This window comes from Carassius gibelio, chromosome A22 (assembly GCF_023724105.1).
Source record: "Carassius gibelio isolate Cgi1373 ecotype wild population from Czech Republic chromosome A22, carGib1.2-hapl.c, whole genome shotgun sequence".
NCBI classification, from domain to species: Eukaryota; Metazoa; Chordata; class Actinopteri; order Cypriniformes; family Cyprinidae; genus Carassius; species Carassius gibelio.
In genome coordinates, this window is record NC_068392.1 from 13,604,736 (window position 1) to 13,631,506 (window position 26,771).

A 26,771-nucleotide genomic window follows, 5' to 3' on the forward strand; every position below is an offset into this window, starting at 1 on the left:
ATTTTCAGCAAGCAGGGGCGCCGGCAGCTGCAGGGAGCGCCGATTTGCCAATTCCACACACAGTGAAATGATATAAATGATGAAAAACCGCTTCGCGACACAGATGATTTTTTGTTTATCTGCTCGTGATGCCGCCCCCAATGTGTCACGAAAAAATGACGCCCCGGGCGGCTGCCCGGTTCGCCCGTGCCTAAAACCGCTACTGGTTCAGTATATGGATGATGAAACTGTGAGTGTATGTTGATTAGTCTGTGTGTACTTCAGTAATAATAATAATAATAATAATAATAATAATAATAATAGTGATAGTTATTGTTGTTGTTTTATTTATTATTATTGTGAATATTTCATGTGTGAAAAAAGCTTTATTATAATTTTAAATCTAAAACTTTTATTTTTTTTTATTTAAATCTAAAAGTTATTTTTCTGAATTATATGACTCAAAAGTTGTAAAACATGTAAAACTCCAGAAGTGTTAAATATACGTAAACGTAGAAGCAATAGCTGTAATAGTGAGCCGATCATTTCCGAATATTTCACGTGTTTGCTGGTGACGTCACTTACGTCTGATGTCATCGAGGTGCGCATGGCGTATTAATACGGAAGTATTACGATACTTTATTGTTTGAAAGAGTATTATTTCATCCCTACATCAGACATATTTATATGTTCTATATTTAAATGTATTGTATATGAATAATATTTAGGCATCATGATCTTCAGGTATGTCTGATGAATTGAGAATGAAACGTTGTTTTGACAGACGAGTCGTAGTTTCTCTGTAACGTTACTGAAGGCCTGATTTGACGGTGTTTGGCCTGCTTTGTTTTGATCCTCAACTGCTTTATTACACAAACATTAACAGCATTACTGGAGTTAATCAGCATGAAAATACCTGTATTTATTTATTCTTCTTTGTTTTGTGCGGTTTGTTTTAGTTGATGGTAATTTGATTGTCCTATAGTCTCAGTGCATTGAAGATAAAGTTTTGAGTGAAGATTCCTGCTTTAAAATATTGACTGAATTAATTAATATTTAGAGATGAGTTTAGTATGTACAGGAAGATGATGAGGATAAAACATCCAATATAATATTAAAGGGAATAAATGGAAACATGTTGATTTAGATCTGCCTCATTCTGAAGAAACACCTCAAGTGTCTCACTTTAACTTTCAACCTTAAAATAAAAACACTACGTCTAACTCGATCTAAATTAACCAGTGTTTTCTGTTTGTGCAGTTTCTGTTTCAGCTGTGTGTTTGCACTGCTGGTAAATAAAGGTGAGCAAGAAACAAACTACATCTGAAAGATGAATTCATGCTTCATGTGTAAACTGTGTGTTTACAGTGTGTGTGATTTCAGTGTGTCTGCAGGTCACAGTCGAGGGGTTTATTGGTGGTTCTGTTGTTCTGCCATGTTCTTCAGCTCAACATGATCTTAAACCTCAAGACATTAATTTGTATTGGGTGTATAGTGGAAGCACAAATGTGTTTGATATAATCAAGGGTAATGAGTCAGAAGCAGGACAAGACTCACGATACAAGAACAGAGCTAAAACCTTCCCTGAGGAATATCTGAGAGGAAACTTCTCCCTTAAACTCATCAATCTGACTGAAACTGATGCAGGAGAATACACCTGTTTCATCCAACACTTATCTGAATCAAATACAGTAGAGCTGATCCTTAAAGGTGTGTGAAACTGGTGGATTATTGTATTATGTTTTTAATTTTGTTCCAGTCTGAATGCTGCTGTATATAAATGATAGACGGATGTGTTGTGTTTATAACAGTGTAGTAATGTTGTTTGTTCTCTCTGTTCTGTTGCAGAATCAACAGTAGAAAAAGGAAACAAAACCCAAACAGAAACGGATCCAGATGTGAAGACATTATCATCTTATCACTGGGTTTACATTGCAGTACCTGTATTATTATTAATAATAGTGTTGTTTATTATTGCCGGTTTCATCATATTTAACTATAGGAAAAGAGCTCAAGCTTGTTCATTCTCATCAGCCACGACTGAAGAACAAACAACAGCAACTTAAACAGATCTAAACGTTTCATGTTACACTTTCTCTGACAGTTAGATAAGTTACTTTTAGTTGAAGCGATGCATCTTTCATTGGTTTCTTCTGGTGTTGGAACAGCTAGTGTAGAAGACAGTGTTTTGTTCTTGTATTTTATTTCCACATTTGTTGATTTGTTTTTATTTTATAACAATAAGATCCTGACATTTTTTTTATGATGTCAGAATCTGTCAGTATGTTACCTGAATATTTTTGCACCACAAGTGCTCTTTCTAGTTGTGTTTGACAGAATAAATTATTTTTTTTATTCTTTCTGTATTATTTTATATTTGTTAAATTGTTTCTGCACATCATTTACCAGATTTGATTTATTATTTCATGATAACATATCAGTTTTTATTCTGTGTTATGTACAGTGTGCAGTAGATAAATCAGATAAAGATGTTGCTCAGGGTTTAGATCTGTTACACAGCTCTGCAGACTGATGTCAGAGGAGCACAATGTTTGATTCATATTCACTATTTAAGTTCAGTAAGTTTAAATCTGCTTGTTATAATGTGTCTTCATGTAAATGCATGAGCTTCATGAGTGTGAAAAGATGCCTTTAGCTCTCTTAAATCTACTGCAGTATTCTCAGGTATTCAGAGCTTAAGAAACTTGTGTTTCATTGTAAGTGTATGAACTCAGTGTTAAACACTCAATAAATTGTGCAGATAAAATAATGCTTCTGTTGTGTTCACATGTGTCTATTTCTAAAATAAACCAATTTCAGACTATAAATCTTAATGCCTTCAACTAAAGTCTTGAATCAACTATTTGTGCTTCTATTTATAAGTCGCTGTAGTTTCTCATTTGATCTGTGTAGTTTGTTAATATGAGTTGTGTTCTGTGTCTTTGTTTTCATTTGTTTTTGTTGTCTCGTGCAGTATAAACAAACTTGCAAAGAGTTCTGGGGCTTGTACCATGAAACTAGATTAGCTAGCTAGCCAGTTAAGTTAGTTTACACAAATCCTGGGTTTTAGGTACCAAGTGGCTTGGTTTTTAGCGGCATTCATTCCCATAGTAACTTACACTCCACGGCTAACATGTTCTGGGTTAGAGATCTCAAACTGAAGTTTGACCAATCAGATGTGAGAGAAGTGACACATGTCTGACACAAAGTCACTCCAGTTTATCTTGCTCCAAATTAAAAGGTGCCTAATGCTAAAATCTAAAATCTGACCTTACATGTTCAACTCTCCATCACTATATATTTTCAAATGTATAAACAAATTTCACTTGTCACTGCACTGATAGAGTAAGATTATTTGTTTATTTTTCCTCCTTCGATGTGTTTAAATTTGTCATATTCTTCAATCTCTTAACCTTTAGCAAAATCTTTAACCTTTAGTTTTGAACTTCAGTGAGTCTCTCCCAAGAAGTAAATCAAACTTGCTTTGTGTTGCAAGGCTCGTGATTGGCTGTTCACCAGTGATGTCACACATTCATGTGCACATGCTCCACAAACTCAGGATCAAACCTGAGTTGATGATCAGTATCATGGTACCAACAAAGCCAGATTGGAGAGGTTTGGTTTTGTCAACTCAAATCTAATCCTGTAACTCTGAATTTGTTCATGGTATAGGCATCCTGTGGCCAGTACCATGATGGTAGCTGAACAAATTAAGAGTTACAGGATGAGATTGAAGAGTATGACAAAAAGGAGGACAAATAAAATGAATAATCTTGCTCTATCAGTGCAGTGACAAGTGAAACTTGTTAACTTAGTTTATACATTTGAAAATATATAATGATAAAGACTCGAACATGTAAGGTCAGATTTTTTTTTTTTTGAAGTGCAATCTTTTGATACTACAACTTATTTATGTTACATGATCTGTATACATTAATATTTATTCAAAATAAACTATTTATAATAACAACTGTTAAACTAAAATTGCTTGAGTGTAAAATATATATAATGATAATAAAAGCATTAGTGCCCTTTAATTTGGAGCAAGATAAACTGAAGTGACTTTGTGTAAAACGTGTCAATTCTCTCACATCTGATTGGTCAAACTTCAGTTTGAGATCTCTAACCCGGGGCAGGTTAGCCGTGGAGTGTAAGTTACTATGGCAACGAATGCCGCTAAAAGCCAAGCCACTTACGTGGTACCTAAAATCCAGGATTGGTGCAAACTAACCTGAAACTTATCTAGCTAGCCAGCTAATCTAGCTTCATGGTACAGGCCCCTGGAGCTGAGTGTCACCACAGTAACTCCACGCCTGAGTGAATGTTTAACATCAAACATCAGCTGACATGCAAACTGAATGAGTCACAACATTTATTTGAGAACCAGTCTGATCACTATGAGAACAAACTTCCGTGTACCGTACATTAAAGTCTTCGGGGATCACTTACAAATTAAAGACAGCTGTGTTTGATTAGGGTTGGAGCTAAACTTTGTAGTACAGTCAATTACCAGGAGCAGGGTTGGGCAACCAGATATAGAAACATAAAATTATATAATACATATAATGCAAGATGATCAGCTTTTGTACGTCAGAGATTTGCTAGAAGAATATTATTTCAAACTAAAGTCAAATACTAACATGATAACATGTATAACAGGAATATACCAGAAAGTTGTACCAAAAAGGTTGATTTGTTTTAACCAAGGAAGCACACAAAACCACAGCTATATACTGATATGACTATAAACCAATCTGAAAGAAATTTGAATGGCAAATTCATGTGAAGGTTGTATGTTAGACCCTTTTTGTTTTTCTTTATCAGATTCTTTGCCAGTCAAATTGAGACGTCACTGGAAGTAAAGGCCAAACATGAGAGTGTATTAAACACACGACTGTTTAAATATGTGCAGAAATAACTGTAGAAATAACAATAAATAGGTTGAGGGTGTGAAGGTGACTGAAGGGAGAAGGGTATTCCTCAGGCGGCAAGGAACTCGACCGGAAGTTGAAGTCGGCCGCGTGCCACCATCTTGTAGCAGAACTTCGCTTGCGTTAGCATCCCATTGACTCCCATTCATTTCGGCGTTACTTTGACAGCAAATAACTTTACATCTGAGGCGTTTAAAGACTCCATTTGTCCATTATCTATTTCTAAAAATACATGACAATGTATAAAGGGCTCCATTACCTTCTATGTTACATTATGGCCCCGTAGAAACAGTTTTTGTAAAAAATAGGCTAACGATTGCGTCATAACCACTCAACTCTCTGTCACATTACCATACAGACAGGAGGAGAAGCTCACAGGCAATTAACTTAATATGGCGTACTGGCGTTACATTTTAAAATACTATACACAATAATTAATCAGATTACTTACTCCTACTCACTCAAGACAAAGAACTCCCCGCTCAAGCTCGCCGTCTCTGCAAGATTAACGATGGCAGTTTGCACGCACAGCTACTAGAAGATTTACATCTGTCAGACAGGTTGCCGACGTCGTCAAGCTTCGTTTGAGTCTGCGCCTCAGAAACGGAATTTCTAAAAAACACTAAAAATGGGCTTCAATTGTCTCAATTGAGTTCCAATGGGGTCGCTGTGTCCATTTCTTTTGGTTTTCCTGCACAACCGGAGGCTGCAGTTTCAGGACCGCAACTCTTGGGCCGCAGCTTTAGGACCCTGGTTTTTTGTGCCAGCGCCACCTACCGTACTGGATCAACACTAATTAAACGACGTGGACAGCAATTAATTCAGTTTTATTTTATAACGTTTAAACGGTGCGAAGATTACATAGTGAGAACTGCTAACTATTAATATATATATATATATATATATATATATATATATATATATATATATATATATATATATATATATATACCAGAAGAATATGTTAAACAAATGTCTCTTATTTATCTCTCTCTGTCTCTCGCTCTCTCTTTCTCTAGAGTTGAAGCCTACAGCCATTCTTTCCATGCAGCAACTGATGGAAAAGGGGTTCACTTTGGTGCTGTTGTCATAAAAATGACATTCAGAATATGTGTGCTACCCAAATAAAATTGACAAACAGTAAGTCTTAATTAAAGATTAATATATTGATGCGATATACAGTACAGTAAGTAACCTGACTGCAAACTAAACCAACAGGGTACTAGAACTGCGGTCCTGAAACTGCAGCCATCGCTATATCATCCAGTACGGTATGTGGCACTGTCACGAAAAACTAGGGTCCTAGAACTGCGGTCCTAGATCTATGGTCCTGAATCTGCAGCCTCCGGTTGTGCAGGAACATACTATTGACTGAAGGAGGATGGGATGGTTATTCTCTCTAAACAAATGACCTCCATTTAATTTTTAGTTTATCTCTGTTAGTAGTTTACAAATCAAACACAAATTAATAAAAAGCTAATTTTCTTAAAATTATTTCATAATGATATAAGAAGAGTGCCTTAAGCTTCCAAACAAATATTATGTAAATGACATGTAATAAACAGAACTATGATCCTGGTGTTGTTGTCTTCAGTAGCCTAGCCTTCACCAAAACTGGTAGTAATTCTGAACTTTCATGAACGACCTGCAGAGAATTTAGTACTTTCTTTTTCTAATTCTTTATTTATATATTTGACTATTCCATTATTGGTAATGGATTTTTTTTTAAATATATTTATAAGTGGTCTCATATTATTTATCTTTCAGTTTGCTGAAATGGTTTTGTTGAAGCGTCTCAGTGAAGCAGCTCTTGTCTGACCGTGGAGCTTCTCTCTTCTACAGAACAGTCAGAGAAAAGTAATGATATCTGAAAGTTCAAATATTAATAAATAATATTACGGAATGTACTTCAATTTGCTTTAAAAACCTTTTCATGCATAAACCGTCTTTTTACCGTTGCTGTTTTCCCCTGTTCGTTAAAGTACAACCACTGAAAATGGCAAAACCAACAAAAATGTAACATTTAAAAATAACTGACTTCCTGTTGGGATTCGGATTTAGTACCAGGAGACTTTTTTGGAGGTATTGGTGTGTTACATGTTTCTACCGATTTTCGTACATGTACATGAAATGTAGCTCGAGGAGCACTCCGTTGAAAGTGTATAGGTGGCGCTGTTGAGCCATTTTGCCACACCTGATCGAATAATGGCCTTCAGATCTGTTCAAGCCAGGAATCTTATCAAACATGTGAAGTTTGTGGAAGATTGGACATTCTATGCCTGAGTTAAAACATCTTTTATTTCCATGGCGAGACATCGAACTTTGTCACGGCGCCATGGACACGCCTTTGAATGAAAACTCAAGATCTTCAAAACTGAACATCGCTCAGGCCTTAGATTAGACTTAGATTAGGCTTTGAAAACCTTGTCATGAATAAACCGTCTTTTTACTGTAACCGTTTTCCCCTGTTTTCATTTATTTTTTCTTCACTTTTCCAGTGAAGGTCAAGTATGAATATTTAACAACAGCTTTGAAAGTTGAACTATATTCAAGGCAATATAAAACTTGTGTAAAGACAGTGTGTAGATATAATGCAGGCTGCAGACAAACAATGCAGCTTTTTCCATCTGAGTTTAAGTTAACTGTCTGAGTCACTGGTACTCGGTTAAACCTCCACTCTACACAAAGGTGAGAGACTCTGTTTGTCATTGGTTGCTAATGGTGACTAAGTGGCCAAACAATGGAATATATTTATGGTTTTGGTTAGAGCTTCGAGTTTAGCCACACTATAGTCTAGTTACACTGTGTAGATATTTGCTGAATACAAAACTACATTAAATCTGCAAGCAGCGATGAATGGGCCCTCGCACCCGGGCTCACTGTCAGCGGGTGGCTTTAGTAAAACAGCAAACAGTGAGAAATATGCCTTTAAAGTGGTAAATATAAGAGGAATATGTCAAAGTCATTTATATGTGGAAATCTTCCTGCTGCCAGCTGGTGGCGCTATATGACTATAACTGGATTTTGGAATATGGGCATATAGATCTGTTCAGGGCTGAAGTGTTATCAAACATGTGAAGTTTGGGGCAGATTGGACATTTTTTGCCACAACCCCTTTGAAACCCATGAGACGTAAATTTTCGCCAGTTTTGAAGTGTGAAAAGTTTCATGACTTTTCGGGTATTTTTAGGCCCTCAAAAATGTGATTCATTGGGGAGAATAATAATAATAATAAAAAACGGATAAATTCCAAGTGGTCCTCACACCGCTGTGCTTGGGCCCTAATAACAATTAGTATATATCCTTATATTTAAACAAAAACAACTAATAATGAGTGCAGCAGCAACATAAAGGGTTCATTCATATGAAATATCACAGGGGTCGAGGATGTGACCTGCATTCACTTTGTTATTGACACTGTCGAAAAATACATACCTATAAATAAATAGTCATGAATGTGTCACTGTACTTATATCTATAATTACATTCACTTGACATTAAATTTGCCTTTTTTAAATTTGTAATGTGTTTTAAATGTGTAATAAAATGTATTTTACTAAACCTTATTTAAGCTCATCATTGGTCTGGAAGCTGTGACTCATGCCAGGACAATCCCAAAATAAATAAAGAAATAATTTTCAGTTACGTACAAACACATAGAAATCCTGACTGAGACATATGAAGAAACACACACTGACACATCAATATTAAGTGAAGCTTGATAACAGAATGACCATTCACCTATTATATATTTTTAATACTTTTTGTAGCCAAGACATTAAAATATTTGTCCATATAGAAACTTCATAAAAACAGTAACTGTTTATTCAATTACATATCCCATGCCGTGAAGGACTTTAAAAATATTTATTAATATAAATTTTTATATGTTTATTATATAATATGTGACATTACATGGAAGTGATTTTAAAGATATAGATATTAATATCAGATTAAACACATTGTTCTGTTACAGATCTTTACAACATTTCATCCTAATATTACTTATAAAACTTTACTTGATGGGCCCTTTCAAATATTCAGTGCAATGTGGCACAATTTTTTTTTTGCTAATTTCAGCCCGACAGAAAAGAAAATGAAAGTAAGAAAGTGAAACTTTAGACCTGGGGCCAATTGCATAAACTGTTTAGACCAGTTTTAAAATCTGATTTCTTTTCTCCAAGACTTGCATAACTTTTTTAATTCAGTCTTGAAAACTAGATTGGTCATATATGTACTGGAAAAGTAAGACTGATTCCCCCTTGGCTACTGCTAGTTGGTCAAACTAGTTCTCAAGACAGTCTTAACATTGTGTCTAATTTATGCTCTAAGACACAAAAAGTAATATAAAATGTTAATGCTAATCTTTAATAACTAAATTAAAATAGTTATTTCTTCACAAATGCAAATATTATGTTTGTTAGATAATTAATCCATGTTTAAAGTACTAACGATGTCCAAAGGCTTAAAGGGTTATTTCACCCAAAAAATGAAAATTATGTCATTAATAACTCACCCTTATGCTGTTCCAAACATGTAAGACCTCCGTTTATCTTCGGAACACAGTTTAAGATATTTTAGATTTAGTCCGAGAGCTCTCAGTCCCTCCATTGAAGCTGTGTGTACGGTATACTATCCATGTCCAGAAAGCATCTGGACACACAGATACACACAGTATACCGTACACACAGCTTCAATGGAGGGACTGAGAGCTCTCGGACTAAATCTAAAATATCTTAAACTGTGTTCCGAAGATAAACGGAGGTCTTACATGTTTGGAACAGCATAAGGGTGAGTTATTAATGACATAATTTTCATTTTTTGGGTGAAATAACCCTTTAAGCATCATCAAAGTAGTCCATGTGACATCAGAGGGTCAGTTAGATTTTTTTGAAGCATTGAAAATACATTTTGGTCTTGTATTTAGGAATTTGTTAATGAACCTATTCACCATTTAATTTGAGTTGTAAATCTGTTAACCCTAGTTACTCTATATGAGTAGCCTATATGTGTAAAATGAAACAATCCTCTGCTGCCCTCTGCAGGTCATTTATGTTATTACAGCAGCAAACCATCCAGCATGAACAGGATTACACACTGCACATTGTTCAGCGAGAGAGAAGCTGTTTGAGGCCTAAATATCCTTTTACAATGTTACTAAATTAATACCTTTTGTGCTTTGAAATCCAGATTCCATGAATAAATTGTTTTCAAAAGAACTATAACTGTTTTTTTTTTCACTCACCAAAAAGAAATACATGGAAGTCAAGACCTTTACATACAAAGATCATGTGTGAAACAGGGGCGAAAATTTCATCTAGATGTTGGGGGGGGGGGGGGGGGGGGCAATAAACATAACATTTCTCAAGAGTAAGTTTTGAAGGGGACACCAATAATCCAAGCAAAATTGTACTTAAGGATATATGTACAGAGAGGAAAGCCTTTCTACTATTGCATTTAGACTGTTCCATTATGCTTCTTCTCAAAGTTTCTTTCTTGGTTCAATGAAAAAGCTGACTAAACTGACCAAAACATTCTTCAAAACCATTTTTTTTTTGCAATGTTTTTGAATTTGTTTACACAATCAAGCCACCAAAATACAATGGAATTTGAACTTAACTTTAACTTTTATTTATTTATATAGCACATTTAATAACAGCAGTGTCGCTTCGCAGTTATAATTAAAACATGCATATATGAAAACATTTACCATGCCTAGCAAAATTAAGGCATGACTACATACTCTTAGACATACACCCTCACACAACTGTATAGTGAGATCAGTATAAATGTGAAAGAGAGGGAAAAAATGAAATAAAAATAAGTTATTACGTCAATGAACAAATACCCTTAACTAAAAGCTAAGTTAAAAAGATAAGTTTTCAACTTAACATTAAATGTAATAAAAAACTTCAATATTGTGAAAAAGTGTCCCCATATAAAAGAAATCAAATGATTTTAACAAATAAAACTATTAGGTTATTAGGTTATAGTCACTGCTCTATATGTAGTAATAAATAGGTGTAATTTAAATCAAACTTGCATGACAGGATAGGCACTAAACAAAAGTACCAAATGTATTTTTCCTGGTATCACTGTGCCCCACAAACTCTTGACATATCTTGTTTTTGTTAAGGCTGTCCAGCCTGTCTTTGTGCACATTGCAGACTAACAGACTGTTAAGTCTGGACAATCCCAAAATAAATAAATTATTTTCAGTTAGGTACAAAAACATAAAAATCCTGACTGAGACGTGTGAAGAAATACAAACCAACACATCAATATTAAGTGAAGCTTGATAACAGAATGACCATTCACCTATTATTTATTTTTTTAAATAATTTTCACAAGAATTGTGATAACCAGTATCCAAAATACTCATGAAATTACACAGGAAGAATAGGTTCTTGACTCAAACACAATATTTGAATAAAATGTAATATTTTCACACAGGTGCTCTCCGTTGCTGAATATTTTCCAGGTCAGTGAACTGAAAGAGTGAAAATAAAAACAATATTATCATCCAGCTGCAGTAGATTTAAATGAATCCAAACTAAAAGCTTCAATATTGTGTTGGGATGACAGTTTGGATCCTCAATAATTATCAAAACCTACAGTAATGACATTAAACAATAAATAACTAGAAAAAGTTATTTCTTCATATTTACCTCTTTGTGCCGTCAGCTGGTTCGGATCTTGAGGCTGATATGTTACTTTTGTCTGCAGATCAACATTATAAACATGTTTTTCCAATCGATCTGTTTTTCCAGCAGCAAAGACTAAGAATATAACAGCATATTATTTAATAATGGTTATATTATTATTATTTAAATGGTAAAAATATATATGAACACAAGCACACACAAAATAATAATGAAAACATCATTATATTGATATTTTTACACTAATGTATATTTAACTTGATAATTTCAGAACAATAAGAAAATGAACTCACCGATCAGCAGAATGAGCAGAAGTCTGTTCATCAGAGCAGATATGATGATAATAATCTGTGATTGTGTTTGATTCTGATCAATAAACTCCAGAACTGTATGATTGTGACACTCAGTTAGATGAGCTGATTCTGGAAAGAATATGAATTTAATATCTATAACACATTCATCTCTGTGGGGAGTAACCAATGCAAGAGTACATTGTGATATTTCTGAGTAAATGTTACAGTTACAGTAACAACTGTCAATCTCAGTTATACATGAAGTAGTAGATAACACAACATTATTTTGTCTTGATCACTGAAATAATAAATGAACTCACCGGTGAAGTATATTCTGGTGCTGTTGCTGAGTTTTGGAGGTGTTTCTGTGTTCATACAGTAATAAACTCCTAATTCATCAGCAGTCACATTATTAATAACCAGACGATGTTTAAACTGCACTGAATATTTGTTTCTGAATGATTTATTAAAGTAAAAAGGTGATTTTGGTCTTGGGAATGTTTGTAGAATCACTGTTGGAGGATCTGCTGTTTTCAGTAAAATCCAATAAACCTCATTTTCATCAAGATCACAGTTTATGATCACATTTGATCCCAAATCAGTCAGAAGATCTGAAACTGCAGCTTGACAACAGATTAATACATCTGTAAGATAAATAAATAAATAAATATATTAGATAAACATGCCTCATAATTAGAATTACCTGCTCACAACCAGAGTAAACCTTAAAACAATTCATGACCATTTGAAGTTTATAACCAGCGTGTCAATATATTTACATAATTTAATAAACTCACAGAGCTGAAGCTGAATGATCTTCATGTTGCTGTTAATGAAACATTTCAGAATTATATATTTTTCTCCACACAAGCTAACACTGTAGCTCTGAAGAACAGACAGGAAGAAGAAGAAGAAGAAGAAGAAGAAGAAAAAAAAGTTCCACTGCAGTCAGAGGAAGTCTAAGTCAAGTTTACTCTGACCACACTCTACACACTTCAACACTTCATGCCCACCATCTCCACTTCACCTGGAAAGTATTCTTAGTTTTTGTTTAGAGTTAACCCTTTCTTTGATCTTGTTACCGATATGAATGTGATGCGATTCTTAAAACTAAGACTGACTGACTGCAGAGGAGCATGCACTGATTCTCCTGATTCTGGAGCTGTTACTGTCACACAGAACTTCAGGATTGATTCTGTGGAGAGACTCAGGAGGCCTGTTGAACAAACTCACAGTTACAGAGTTCGCTCAAAGTCTTTAATTCTCTATTTGTCTTGCAAAGGAATGACATTCACTCTTGCATTTATTTCAATCACACCACAAGGTGACACTGTTCCCTCAAAGCTTCACCCTTTTTTGATTAAGCAGCATTTTGAGCTGGACTGCTTTCTGAAGGAAAACATCTCTACCATACGGGCAAAGAAAAGAATAATATAAATAAATCTGAAAATAAATAAATTTAGACATAATGTTGATGTACATGTATAAAGCAACAAATGTTGAAAAATACTGTATGTATGTTTGTATGTATTTAGGCAGTTTTTGGCATTTAACATTTATTAAGTTTAGTTTTCACAACAAGGTATTCTAGACATTGTTGGTTTGGGTCTGGCAACATTTGAGCAAAAATGATATAACACTGCTTCTTTCACATTTGCCAGATTCAAAGTGAAATATTTAGTGTGTGGAGCTAAAAAGCATGATACATTTTTTTTAGAAGCAGATAAACATGACTAAATATTTTGTTTCACTGGATCATGCACAAATGTCCACTGAGTGTCGCTAAAAGGTTTTGTGCTTCATCAGTTTTGAAAATAACTACCAGCTACACTAAACCTTACCAGACAGTGTTAACAAAAGTAAATGTGCATTTACAAACACATTTACTGAAGAAGCCATGCCATTTTACCTTGTTTTTACACCACTCTTTGCTATTTTGTCAAGCTGTGCTTCAAGTGCTCCACAACAGCATGGCCATTTCTGACTTTTTCTTCAATGGTACAGTGATCTTTACCAGAAATTTAGAGTGAACGCAAAAACATTGAATCATCATGTGACACAAACTAAATGAGTCATAACAAACTGAAAGTATATATTTAAGAACCTGGCTGAAATTTGATGATATCTGCTGATATGTACATAAACACACATTTCTCTCTTTTTCAGTTTCCCTGCGGCTCATGAATGAGGGTGTAACTGGAAGATCTGCATTCATGTCGTTCTCTCACAGTGACAGAAAAATATAAAAATAAAGACATGAAAGTGTATTAAAGACACAATGAATTACAGAAGAAATGTGTGAGACAAAGCTGATATGTTCAGGAATAACAACTGTGTGTTTCTGTTTTGTGGACAAATTTATATGCAGAAATGAGTTAAATCCAACAAACTCTCCTTATGGAGACATTACTGACAGATCAATAAATTAATTTTCTTTTTTTCATGTTAGGGTTAAATACAGTTATTATTTATATTTAGTCGCATACAAAAATACAGTTCCAATGACAGTAAACGTGTTTAAATAGCAAACGTGTGTGTGTGTGTGTGTGTGTGTGTGTGTGTGTGTGTCAAAAGGGAGTTGCTGTCATTTGTTTGTCACTAATCACATTGTATCTTCCCACTCAGCTGCTCATCTGGTCTGACAAGTATTTGGAAAGTTAAAGTCTCTGCTTCCATCAATCTAATCCAGTCATGACACTTCAGTCTGTGAGGATAAATGAGAGAGAGAGAGAGAGAGAGAGAGAGGAAGATGAGGCAGATCTTTCACATTATCTGGATCCCAGATATGAAGGCAAATAAATCTCAGCAATGGTAATTACATCTCAACCATTGATTTATTTTCTAGATTGATTGTTTGATTGACTCTCTTCAGAAAAGAGTTTCTAATGTGTTTTCTGTTCTCTCAGCTGCATCTTTTGGTGTCATTAATAAACACAGTTTGAAATACTAATTTATAACTTGTATGGCTTGTTTTGAATTCTCTCTCTTTATTTTCTCTGCAGGTCTTGGATGAGGATGTTACTGGAAGCTCTGTATTCTTGTCCTGCTCTTACAGTGACTATAAACTGAATTCAAACATGACTGTTTTGAGACCAAATTAAAACAGGAATATATTAAACATCATTCAGAGAAATGATTCGCTTGAGGTTCAGGATCCAGAAAACAGCGCTTCCCCAGAAGAGTCGACGACTGGACGCTTCACTCCAGCACTCAGGTAATTTCAATTCAATTCAATTCAAGTTTATTTGTATAGCGCTTTTTACAATACAAATCATTACAAAGCAACTTTACAGAAAATTATATTTCATTCTACGTAAGTTTATTTATTATTTGTTTGTTGCAGTCTTTTGTGTATTTTGTGTCTGTGTGTACTTCAGTAATAATAATAATAATATTAATAATAATAATAATAGTGATAGTTATTGTTGTTGTTTTATTTATTATTATTGTGAATATTCTGTGTGTAAAAAAGCTTTATTTTGATTTTAATCTAAAGCCCTGTTATATTTCTGATTTGATTCAAAAGTTGTAAAACCTGTAGAAGTCAAATTCTCTCTCAGAAATCTTAAATATACGTAAACGTAGGAAGAAGAGTTATATCTGTGAGCCGATCATTTCCGAATATTTCACGTGTTTGCTGGTGACGTCACTTACGTCTGATGTCATCGAGGTGCGCATGGCGTATTGATACGGAAGTGATACGATACTTTATTGTTTGAAAGAGTATTATTTCATCTCTATATCAGACATATTTATATGTTCTATATTTAAATCCATTATATATGAATAATATTTGGGCATCATGATCTTCAGGTATGTTTGATGAATTGAGAATGAAACGTTGTTTTGACAGACGAGTCGTAGTTTCTCTGTAACGTTACTGAAGGCCTGATTTGACGGTGTTTGGCCTGCTTTGTTTTCATCCTCAACTGCTTTATTACACAAACATTAACAGCATTAATGGAGTTAATTAGCATGAACAAAACTGTATTTATTTATTCTTCTTTGTTTTGTGCGGTTTGTTTTACTTGATGGTAATTTGATTGTCCTATAGTCTCAGTGCATTGAAGATAAAGTTTGGAGTGGAGATTCCTGCTTTAAAATATTGACTGAATTAATTAATATTTAGAGAGGAGCTCAGTATGTACAGGAAGATGATGAGGATAAAACATCCAATATAATATTAAAGGAAATAAATGGAAACATGTTGATTTAGATCTGCCTCATTGTGAAGAATCACCTCAAGTGTCTCACTTTAACTTTCAACCTTAAAATAAAAACACTACGTCTAACTAGATCTAAATTAACCAGTGTTTTCTGTTTGTGCAGTTTCTGTTTCAGCTGTGTGTTTGCACTGCTGCTAAATAAAGGTGAGCAAGAAACAAACTACATCTGAAAGATGAATTCATGCTTCATGTGTAAACTGTGTGTTTACAGTGTGTGTGATTTCAGTGTGTCTGCAGGTCACAGTCGAGGGGTTTATTGGTGGTTCTGTTGTTCTGCCATGTTCTTCAGCTCAACATGATCTTAAACCTCAAGACATTAATTTGTATTGGGTGTATAGTGGAAGCACAAATGTGTTTGATATAATCAAGGGTAATGAGTCAGAAGCAGGACAAGACCCACGATACAAGAACAGAGCTAAAACCTTCCCTGAGGAATATCTGAGAGGAAACTTCTCCCTTAAACTCATCAATGCCATTAAAGCTGATGCAGGAAAATACACCTGTTTCATCCAACACTCATCTGAACATGAGACTGTAGAGCTGATCCTCAAAGGTGTGTGAAACTGGTTGATTATTGTATGATGTTTTTAATTACATAAAAAAGAATGATTGACAGATGTGTTGTCTTTATAACAGTGTAGTAATGTAGTTTGTTCTCTCTGTTCTGTTGCAGAATCAACAGTAGAAAAAGGAAACCAAACCCAAACAGGAACAGATCCAGATGTGAAGACATCATCAATGCACTGGGTTTACATTGCAGTATCTGTATTATTAATAATAGTGCTGTTTATTATTGCCGGTTTCATCATAATTAACTATAGGAAAAGAGCTCAAGCTTGTTCATTCTCATCAGCCACGACTGAAGAACAAACAACAGTGACATAAACAGATCTAAACGTTTCACGTTACACGTTCTCTGACAGTTAGATAAGTTACTTTTAGTTGAATCGATGCATCTTTCATTGTTTTTTTCTGGTGTTAAAAACAGCTATAGAAGACAGTGTTTTGTTCTTCCATTTTATTGCCACATGCACTGCTTTGTTTTTATTATGTAACAGAATAAGATTGACACTTTTCTTTATATTTCAGTAATGTCTGAATCTGCCAGAATGTTGCCCAAGCATTTCTGCACCACAAGTGCTCTTTTAGTTGTGTTTGATAGAATAAATGTGTTTTGTATTCTTTCTGTATTATTTTATATTTGTTAAATTGTTGCTGCACATCATTTACCAGATTTGATTTATTATTTCATGATAACATATCAGTTTTTATTCTGTGTTATGTACAGTGTGCAGAAGATAAATCGGATAAAGATGTTGCTCAGGGTTTAGATCTGTTACACAGCTCTGCAGACTGATGTCAGAGGAGCACAATGTTTGATTCTTGCACTATTGAAGCGTGAGAAGTTTAGATCGAGTTATAATGTGTCTTCATGTAAATGCATGAGCTTCATGAGTGTGAAAAGATGCCTTTAGATCTCTTAAATCTACTGCAATATTCTCAGGTATTCAGAGCTCAAGAAACTTGTTTCATTGTAAGAGTATGATCTCAATGTTAAACACTCAATAAATTGTGCAGATGAAATAATGCATCTGTTGTGTTCACATGTGTATTTCTAAAAAAAAAACAATTTCAGACTATACAGATGTTAGTCATATAATTAGAATATCATTAAAAAGTTAAATAATTCCATTGTATAAACTTGTATAATATATTCATTCATTACACACAGACTTATATATTTCAAAAGTTTCTTTGTTTTATTTAGATTTTGATTATAACTGAAAACTAAGGAAAATCCGAAATGCAATATGTCAGAAACATTTTAATATTACTTAAAACCAATACAAAGAAAAGATTTTTAGAAATCTTGGCCGACAGAAAATTATAAACATGAAAAGTATGAGCATGTACAGCACTCAATTCTAAGTTGGGGCTCCTTTTGCCAAAATTACTGCAGCAATGCAGAGTGGCATGGAGTCGATCAGTCTGTGGCATTGCTCAGGTGTTATGAGAGCCCAGATTGCTCTGATAGTGGCCTTCAGCTCTTCTGCATTGTTGGGTCTGGCATATCGCATATGGAATCACCAATAATAGAAAAAATCTACTTTCAAACATACTGATAAACTAACGTTAAATATAAAAATACTGTACTTAAAACAGCTAGTTCACATATAGTCAGACGCAACTGTCATATCGCGCGTCCTGTGACAGCTGAACAAACAATGAATTAAATACTCGTTTTTTGTGACCATGAAAGTTCTGTATGAAGAATATGACGGGGGAGATGAGATGAGTGTGCAGGGGGGTAACTATGACTGAGAAATACAGTGCCGGCCGCCGCACTCCCGCTCCGGCCACTTTCACGGCCGTTATGAATAATTTATATTGGGCCATCATGAAAATTCATCAACCGGAAAAGTCCCGATCGCCCGATTGCCACTCCGCCCCTGGTTGACACTGACAACGGCGCATATGCTTTTCACTTGTAAAACTCAAGGTTTTATGGGTAATGTAGTCTCTGCTCTCGGTGGGATGAATTAGGAAGCGTGCATTGTGAAGGGCGCTCTGAAAAGCGGCAGCGCAGGCAAAGGATTATAACCTCTATTAAAAGAGATGTCCAAATGAGCATACCGGTACGCTAAAAGCACGTTCTGGGCGCACGGAGAGGTGGCGGTACCCTCAAGAGCTATATTTGGAAGTGGCGGTACTGAGTACCGGTGCGTACCGGCCCACTTAAAGCACTGTACACACGCATATCAACCCGTTCACTTTATTTACCGTTCATGTAAAGACTGCATTTGGATTCGTCAATCAGAATGAATTCATTCTGATGGAAGCAAAAAGTGTCCGCGCGCCTCATGACTCATTGCCACAGAAACAAGTATGAGATGCATTCTAACATAACTGTGCCATTAAACTCAGTTAGTGAGGGCTCGTTTAAAATATTGCACATATATCCATATAGTCCATTCAGATTACTTGTTAAAGAGCAATGAAATACCTTATATCTGCAGACGATGTACGTCTGTTTGTGGATGGAGACATGGTAACGGCCAAAACTCTGTATTTTGCATGCATCACATTATAGTGCAGTGTGCATGAAAATAATAACAAGGCGGCAGAGCAACCTTATCATCCACAGTGGTTCTCACATAGTCCTTCTACGTCATCACCACATAGTGAGTGTTATAAGTTAAGTGATCAGTCTTTAAGAGAAGGACAACGTGAGAACCACTATGAATGATAAGTTCGCTCTGCCGCCTTATTTTTTGTCTTTATTTGAAACGGCAAAAAAGAGTTAATCTCTCATGTATGAGAAGATCGCGTTGCCATGTACCAGCCATTAAATGTGTTGGGCACCAGCTCCACATTTTCTATCTCTTTCATATCATGGATTTAACGAGTTATCAGAGTCAATAATAGTTATTATTATTATTATTATTAGTATTATCTAATACATTAATAGGAAAAAGAGCCTTATATCGTCTTGATTATCGACAGAGAAATCTGCTTATGTCGATATCTCTGACTATAGTCGATACACGATATTATCATCTATAAGTATAACCCTAGTTTGCCCAGATCCGGCCCACATCTGGCCTGTGTGAAATCTATGCGTGCCAGATGTGTATATTATATTTGTAAGACAACTATTGCCATTCCCACAGACAACAGCGTATATTTTACAATGTACTGTAGGCAAACGTAAAGGTATGTTTTTTGCTAGTACTCATGTGTATTTAAATATCTGAAACCTAAAATAAGGATTATATGGTTGAAAACACTGAATATTTGTGATATTATGACAAGTGCTCAGCATGTCCGATCTGACTCTGTGCCAGTCAAAGCGCAAAAGCAGATTTAAATTCAGCAGTTAATGACGTGACACACTGAAAGTTCTAATCACACCGGTGTGATTGCATGCTTTAGAGACCAGCCAAGACTGATGTGATCATAAGCGTTAAAGGGTTAAGCTGGCGAACGATCTCAGCTTCAGTGCGGAAAGTGAGGAACTAACTGATCTCTGATTCATTACAGTTTGCACAGATTCATTGATCTGCCTTCAAAACACTCGGTAAAAGGGTTGCGCAATAACGTGCATCATCATTACGACACACCCTTTACGGGATTAGATCTGGCTTTTGTTCACACAGCGCTCGTTCCGGGACTGAACCCAGCAATGCTACTAGGTCCCCGACCCGGGATCAATCTGACGTGTTTGCTTTCACACAGAAGGTGACCGGGAATTTTCCAGGTAAGATGTGTAGTGTGAAAAGGGGCTTAAAGGCATAGTTCACTTTCAAATTAAATCTTGGTATGTTTTAGCTTATCTCAAGGGCATCCAAGGTATAGGTGTCTTTGTTTCCGCAGTAGTTTCCATTTTGATATTCTTAGGTCAAACCGTTCTTTGTCTGTGACTCACATAATGTCGTTCTTTGGTCCAACCACGTCCAACTGATCTGATGGCAAGTGCTTCCTGATGTGTGAAGTGCACGCGCTCTGGCTTTGTCGGCGCAATCGCCGGAAAGAATCAGAAGTGATCTCTCACGCTTGTACGTCACTCGTTGTTTACTGTTTACAACACGACCATCCATCAGTCTGATTACTTGATCTGTGTTTTCTGGTTAAAATAAACATGGTTGTGAGAAACGTTGTCAACGTTGTCTGTAATTTAGGGCTCTGAACCGGTTCAAGGAACGAAAACGAAAACTGGAAACGAATGATTTTGACAGGAACAGAAACAGAAACTAAATATTTTTTTTCCATTTAATATTTGAAATTTGCTGTCAACCAATCTTGAAATCCAGCTGTATGGCATACGCAAATGTGACGCTTAAGCCAACGAATGAAATGTCCGCTCAGCTGTGAACTCATCATAGGTAAGTCTCAATGGCAATGCACCGCCTTCAGGGCCGGATTAAGACCAAACTGGGCCTGATGACACAGGGCAAGAAGGCGTTGGTGCATGTGCATTCGACACTCAAGCACCTGCATGCTTAGCCTTTCCTGCCATACTGCCCTACAGCTCTCATTTTATTATTCCTAGCTTTGAGAAGCTCCGCTCGCCAGGGGCATTAGACATCTTCATGCACAGATAGTGTTCCCATGACACAGATAGCATGACCGAAGTGTTCCCACAGAAGCTCCAGCATGCTTAACTTTTCCTGCCCTACTGAGGACCGCAGCTCTCCTTTTATTATTCCCAGCTTTGAGAATCTCCGCTCGCCAGGGGCATTAGACATCATGATGCACAGATAGTGTTCCCATGACACAGATAGCATGACCGAAGTGTTCCCACAGAAGCTCCACCACCTCGGGGTGAAGTCTCCATTCCCCGGGCCTTGGCCCCTGTCTCGACAGGATGTCTGCCCCCTGATTCAGATACCCCCCCAGATAAATAGCCCTCAGCGAAATAATTTTCCCCTGGGACCAAAGAAGGATCTGACGTTCAAAACGGATTTCCCCTCGGGGAGAATCCCTTGGATCTGAGCCACCGCTGTAGTGGTCTCATGTGCAAGAGGCCAAAAGGTATCACGTTGGACGCTACTGCCATGAGACCTAATGGTTTCTGAAATTGTTCCACAGTGAGTGACTGTCTGCCCCTGCTTGGCGGCAATGACTGTCCTCAGATCAGCCCTGCCCCTCGAAGACCGCGCCTGAGAGCATCCCGCCTCGTCCCTCCAGTCTCTCTGTGGGGGTGATGGGCACGAGACGAGACACTCTCTTTGAGGAGCAACTCAATGGCTGGGGCTGCCCTCGTCCAGCAGCCCCAGAAATCTTAACTTTGAGCCGGATAAATTTATAAAAAGCGGCAGACTGTTTCTTTCGTTCCTGGAACCTCTCAGTGACAGATTGTAATGCCTCACCAAAGAGACCCCTAGGAGAAACCGGGGCATTTAAAAGAACAGATTTTTCTCTCTCATTCATTTTAGACTGGTTTAACCATAAATGCCTCTCCGTGGCCACCAGGGCTGCCATAGAATGGCCAATAGATCAGCAGTCTGTCTCAATTATTTAATAATATCAGCTGAAATTTCTCCCTGCTCGCTAGCCTCTTTAAGCAGGTCAGCCTGATAAGCCTGCATTATAGCCATAGTGTGCATGCAGGCTGCCGCTTGGCCAGCTGCTGAGTAAGCCTTCCCCACCAATGTTGAAGTATTTTTTAAAGGTCTGGTGGGGAGCGCCGGAGCTTCAAGTGATGACGCTGATTCGGGAGAGAGATAGCTCGCGAGCGTCTCTTCTGCCCTCAACATAGTCACATAACCTTCATTTTTAGCACCCATAATATTAGGCAACCAACTGGACCTCATCTACACGCGCTGTAGGCAACCAACTGGACCTCATCTACATGCGCTGTTGCTCTGTGGACACCTCTTCAGTTGCTCCACTGCACACCTCTGACCACTTCCTCATTACTGCTAACCTAGCACTTACTCCTGAAGTGGCACACACTCCAACGCAGGTCACCTTTCGACGGAACCTACGCTCACTCTCTCATCTCGCCTATCTGCTGTGGTTTAATCCTCACTTCCTCCACGCTCTCAGTTTTCTGCTCTGGACATGAACAGTGCTACGGACACTCTTTGCTCCACTTTAACATCTTGGTTGGACAACTTTTGCCCACTGTTGTCTAGACCAGCACGCACTGCCCCATCTGCCCCCTGGCTGTCCGAGGTTCTCTGTGAACAACGCTCTAAACTCAGGGCTGCAGAAAGGAAATGGCAGAAATCAAAAAATTCTACTGACCTCAGTGTGTATCAATCTCTCCTCTCTTCCTTCTCTGCAAATGTCTTCACGGCTAAAACATCCTACTACCACATTAAAATTAACAGCTGCTGTGAGGCTCGGACACTCTTCAAGACTTTCTCTTCTCTTCTTAATCCGCCGCCTCCACCTCCTCCATTGACTCTTACAGCGGACGACTTTACAGCTTTCTTCACAAATAAGACAAGATCCATCAGTGACCAATTCTCCACACCGCAGACTGAGGACAACTTCACAATAACCAACGCACACTCTTTATCCTCCTTCTCCCCACTCTCAGAGATGGACGTCTCCAAAATTCTCCTGTCCAATCACCCTACTACTTGTCCACTTGATCCGATCCCCACTCACCTCCTTCAAGCGATCTCTTCTTCAGTCATACCTTCGCTTACTCACATTATCTCTCTTCACTCTGGAACATTTCCCTTAGCATTCAAGCAGGCTCGGGTAAGCCCACTGCTGAAGGAACCATCTCTAAATCCAGCGCTTCTTGAAAACTACAGACCGGTATCCCTTCTTCCATTCATTGCAAAGACACTTGAGCGAGCTGTGTTTAACCAGCTTTCTATGTTCCTTGTACAGAACAACCTCCTGGAGGTTAACACTGTTAATCACCAGATTCTCCTGTCCACCCTCAGAAAGATGGGCATCTCTGGAACTGCTCTCCTGTGGGTTAAGTCCTACCTCTCTGACAGATCCTTCAGTGTGTCTTGGAGGGGTGATGTTTGAAGGTCACACCACCTTGCTACTGGGGTTCCTCTAGGCTCAGTACTTGGACCACTTCTCTTCTCCATCTACATGACATCTTTAGGATCTGTCATTCAGAAGCATGGCTTTTCTTACCACTGCTACGGTGATGACACCCAACTCTACTTCTAATTCCAGCCAGATGACCCGATGGTAGCTGCTCGCATTTCAGCCTGTCTGATTGACATTTCTAGCTGGATGAATGACAATCACCTTCAGCTTAACCTTACAAAGACTGAACTCCTGGTGATTCCAGCTAACCCATTGCTTCATCACAACTTCTCTATACAGCTGGGCTCGGCAACCATAACTCCTTCGAGGACAGCCAGAAACCTAGGAGTTGTGATTGATCATCAGTTAAGCTTCACTGACCACATTGCTACAACGACCCGGTCCTGCAGGTTTGCCTTATACAACATTAAGAAGATCAGACCCTTCCTGTCAGAGCAAGCAACCCAACTTCTTGTCCAAGCTCTTGTTCTCTCCAGACTGGACTATTGTAATGCTCTCCTGGCGGGCCTTCCTGCATGTACTGTCAAGCCTCTGCAAATGATCCAGAATGCAGCAGCGAGGGTTGTCTTCAATGAGCCAAAAAAAGCTCATGTTACTCCTCTCTTCATCAGGTTACACTGGCTACCAGTAGCCACTCGCATCAAATTCAAGGTACTGATGCTTGCCTACAAGACGACCACTGGCACATCACCAACTTACCTAAACTCACTGGTTAAACCTTATGTGCCCTCCAGAAGTTTACGCTCTGCAAGTGAACGACGCCTTGTGGTGCCATCCCAAAGAAGTTCAAAATCACTCTCACAGACATTTTCCTGGACTGTGCCCAGCTGGTGGAATGACCTCCCAATCTCAATTCGTACAGCTGAGTCTTTACTCATTTTCAAGAAACATCTAAAGACTCATCTTTTTCGCCTGCACTTAACCAACTAACAGCACTTTTCCTTTTCTTGTCTTTTTCATTTAATAATAAAAAAAAAATACCTGGCTATGCGTTCTATACTAGACTAACTGAGACTTGTCATGGCACTTGTATACTGTTGTTGTTGTTGTTCTCTTGTTGACCTGACTGCTTCTATTGATCTCATTTGTAAGTAGCTTTGGATAAAAGCGTCTGCTAAATGATTAAATGTAATGTAATGTAATAATATTAGAATAAATGTTTGAAGTGTGGATGTAAATGGGCGCTGACATCGGTCTAGCCCAGATCTTTGACACCTCAGTGTGAAGATCCGGGAAGAGAATGGTAAGCTCCGGCAAGAAGGCTGAGTGCGTTTTGGCAGAAATCTGTCATCAAGTTTGCTTTTAATAAAATACTCCTGCCTATCAGATGGACACTAGATGCTGAACTTTTTTACAGCACAGGACAATACATCAATAAGCTCCTCATCAGGGGGAGACCAGAGTGACGAGTCTCCAGCCTCCGCTTCCCAGGCTTTCAGCATCCAGCTCCTCAGAACTGGATAGCTGAAGCTCGGGAACATCATGTTGTGTCTCAACACGGGGAGAAGCCAACGCATCCACAGCCACGATAGAGACACTAGATCTCATCGGTGAAGGCTGAGATAGGGCGGAGCCAGTCTCAAATGCCTCAGTGAGATCCATTTGCGATCCCCACGACAAACGCCTCCGCTCTGCCTCGACAGAAGCGGGACCCGAGCCACGGGGAATGCACATGGAACTGCTCTCCTCAAAGAGCGATCGACAGGAGTGCAGCGTCCTTAGGGGCAGCCGCTCACAATGCTCACAGTCAGCCCCCTCGAGAGCTGCCTGGGCAGGCTGTACTCCTAAACAAGCCACACATAGTTGGTGTGATTCCTCACCAATCCTGGTCGATGACATCACTCTCTGTGACGCTCACTCTCGCCATTGACTGATTTCATTCATGCTTCAGACGCACTACGCTGGGGGCGTTCCCACTGCAAGTTCACGCAGCGGTAGTTCCTGAAGGGGAACTGATATTCTATCCAGACAGAAACTTTTTTGATTTGTCTGAACTGCTCTGCCTAACTATAAATACATAGGAACTCTATGTAGAAACTATCCGTATGGACACTGTTTTATAGCATTCTACTGTAGATACGTGTTGCTCCTATCAGGTTAAAAACATTGTTCTGTTACGGATCTTCATCCTAATATTACTACTTATAAAACTTTACTTGATAGGCCCTATCAAATATTCAGTGCAATGTGGCACAAACATTTTTTTGCTAGTTTCAGCCCGACAGAAAAGAAAATGAAAGTAAGGAAGTATAACTTTAGACCTGGGGCCAATTGCATAAAGACCAGTTTTCAAAAGTTAGTCATCTGATTTCTTTTCTCCAAGACTGGTCATAACTTTTTTTTAATTCAGTCTTGAAAAGGTAGACTGGTCGTATATGTACAGGAAAAGTAAGACTGATTCCCCCTTGGCTACTGCTAGTTGGTCAAACTAGTTCTCAAGTCTTAACATATGAGGCGCCGTGTAGGATTTAAATCAAACTTCGCTTACCAAAACATAGATAAAACACGTGCATATACACCTATAAATTACTCGCATATACATAGATGTACATAAATACATATATAAAATACACGTGAACACTAATATGAAATCGATACATATAATGTTAGCAATGTATGCATACACACTTGTGAATAACTTGCGTATACATATACATTTGACACGTGCATACACCTACAGACACTCGCATATGCATATAAACTTTATCCGTGCATATACACCTATTAAACACTCGCACATACATATAAACTTGCTGCTTACAAACACACCTGCACATACTCGTACATACATATAAACTTGATCCGTGCATGTCACAGGTCGGGTGGCCCAAGCTAGACTGCACCCACCCCTAAACCAGGACCACCTCGAGGAGCATATCAGAGGGAAGAGTCGGAGACAGGGAATAAATTTAACAATTTTTATTTTGAAGTAAAAGCAAATTGGAATTCATTATCTAAAATCTTCTTTGTTTCCCTCAGGGATCGAAGGTGAACAGTGCAGCGACCGGGGACTCTCCCGCCCTCTTCCTCTGTGCGGGCCCCGCAATAGATGGACAGATGGGTGGTCAAGAAGGTATTTCACAGGTGGGGATACGATTGGCAAGCAAGCAGTCTGGTTAGTCTCCTCCGATAATTAAGTACTTCCAACCTTAT

At 37.7% G+C, this 26,771-nt stretch overlaps 1 protein-coding gene across 14 annotated transcripts in view; it reads left to right on the forward strand.

The window, feature by feature from the left end:
- LOC127943181 (CXADR-like membrane protein) overlaps positions 1–26,771 on the forward strand; it is a 168,793-nt gene that overhangs the window by 2,454 nt on the left and 139,568 nt on the right. For 2 of the 14 annotated variants that reach the window (XR_008149586.1, XR_008149585.1), the window contains exons 2-4: positions 1,240–1,280; positions 1,363–1,689; positions 1,828–2,749. The exons of 2 other annotated variants lie outside the window; for them this stretch is intronic. Coding sequence is in view for 7 of the 12 variants with exons in the window: in XM_052539415.1 (XP_052395375.1) it covers positions 219–229; positions 1,240–1,280; positions 1,363–1,689; positions 1,828–2,045 (597 nt within the window). In the remaining 5 variants the exon portion in view is untranslated. Of the gene's footprint in view, positions 1–91; positions 230–400; positions 724–1,239; positions 1,281–1,362; positions 1,690–1,827; positions 2,750–14,867; positions 15,012–15,487; positions 15,679–16,317; positions 16,329–26,771 lie in introns of those variants that run through there. 10 more of the 14 variants (XM_052539415.1, XM_052539414.1, XM_052539413.1 and 7 more) reach the window with 10 other exon arrangements.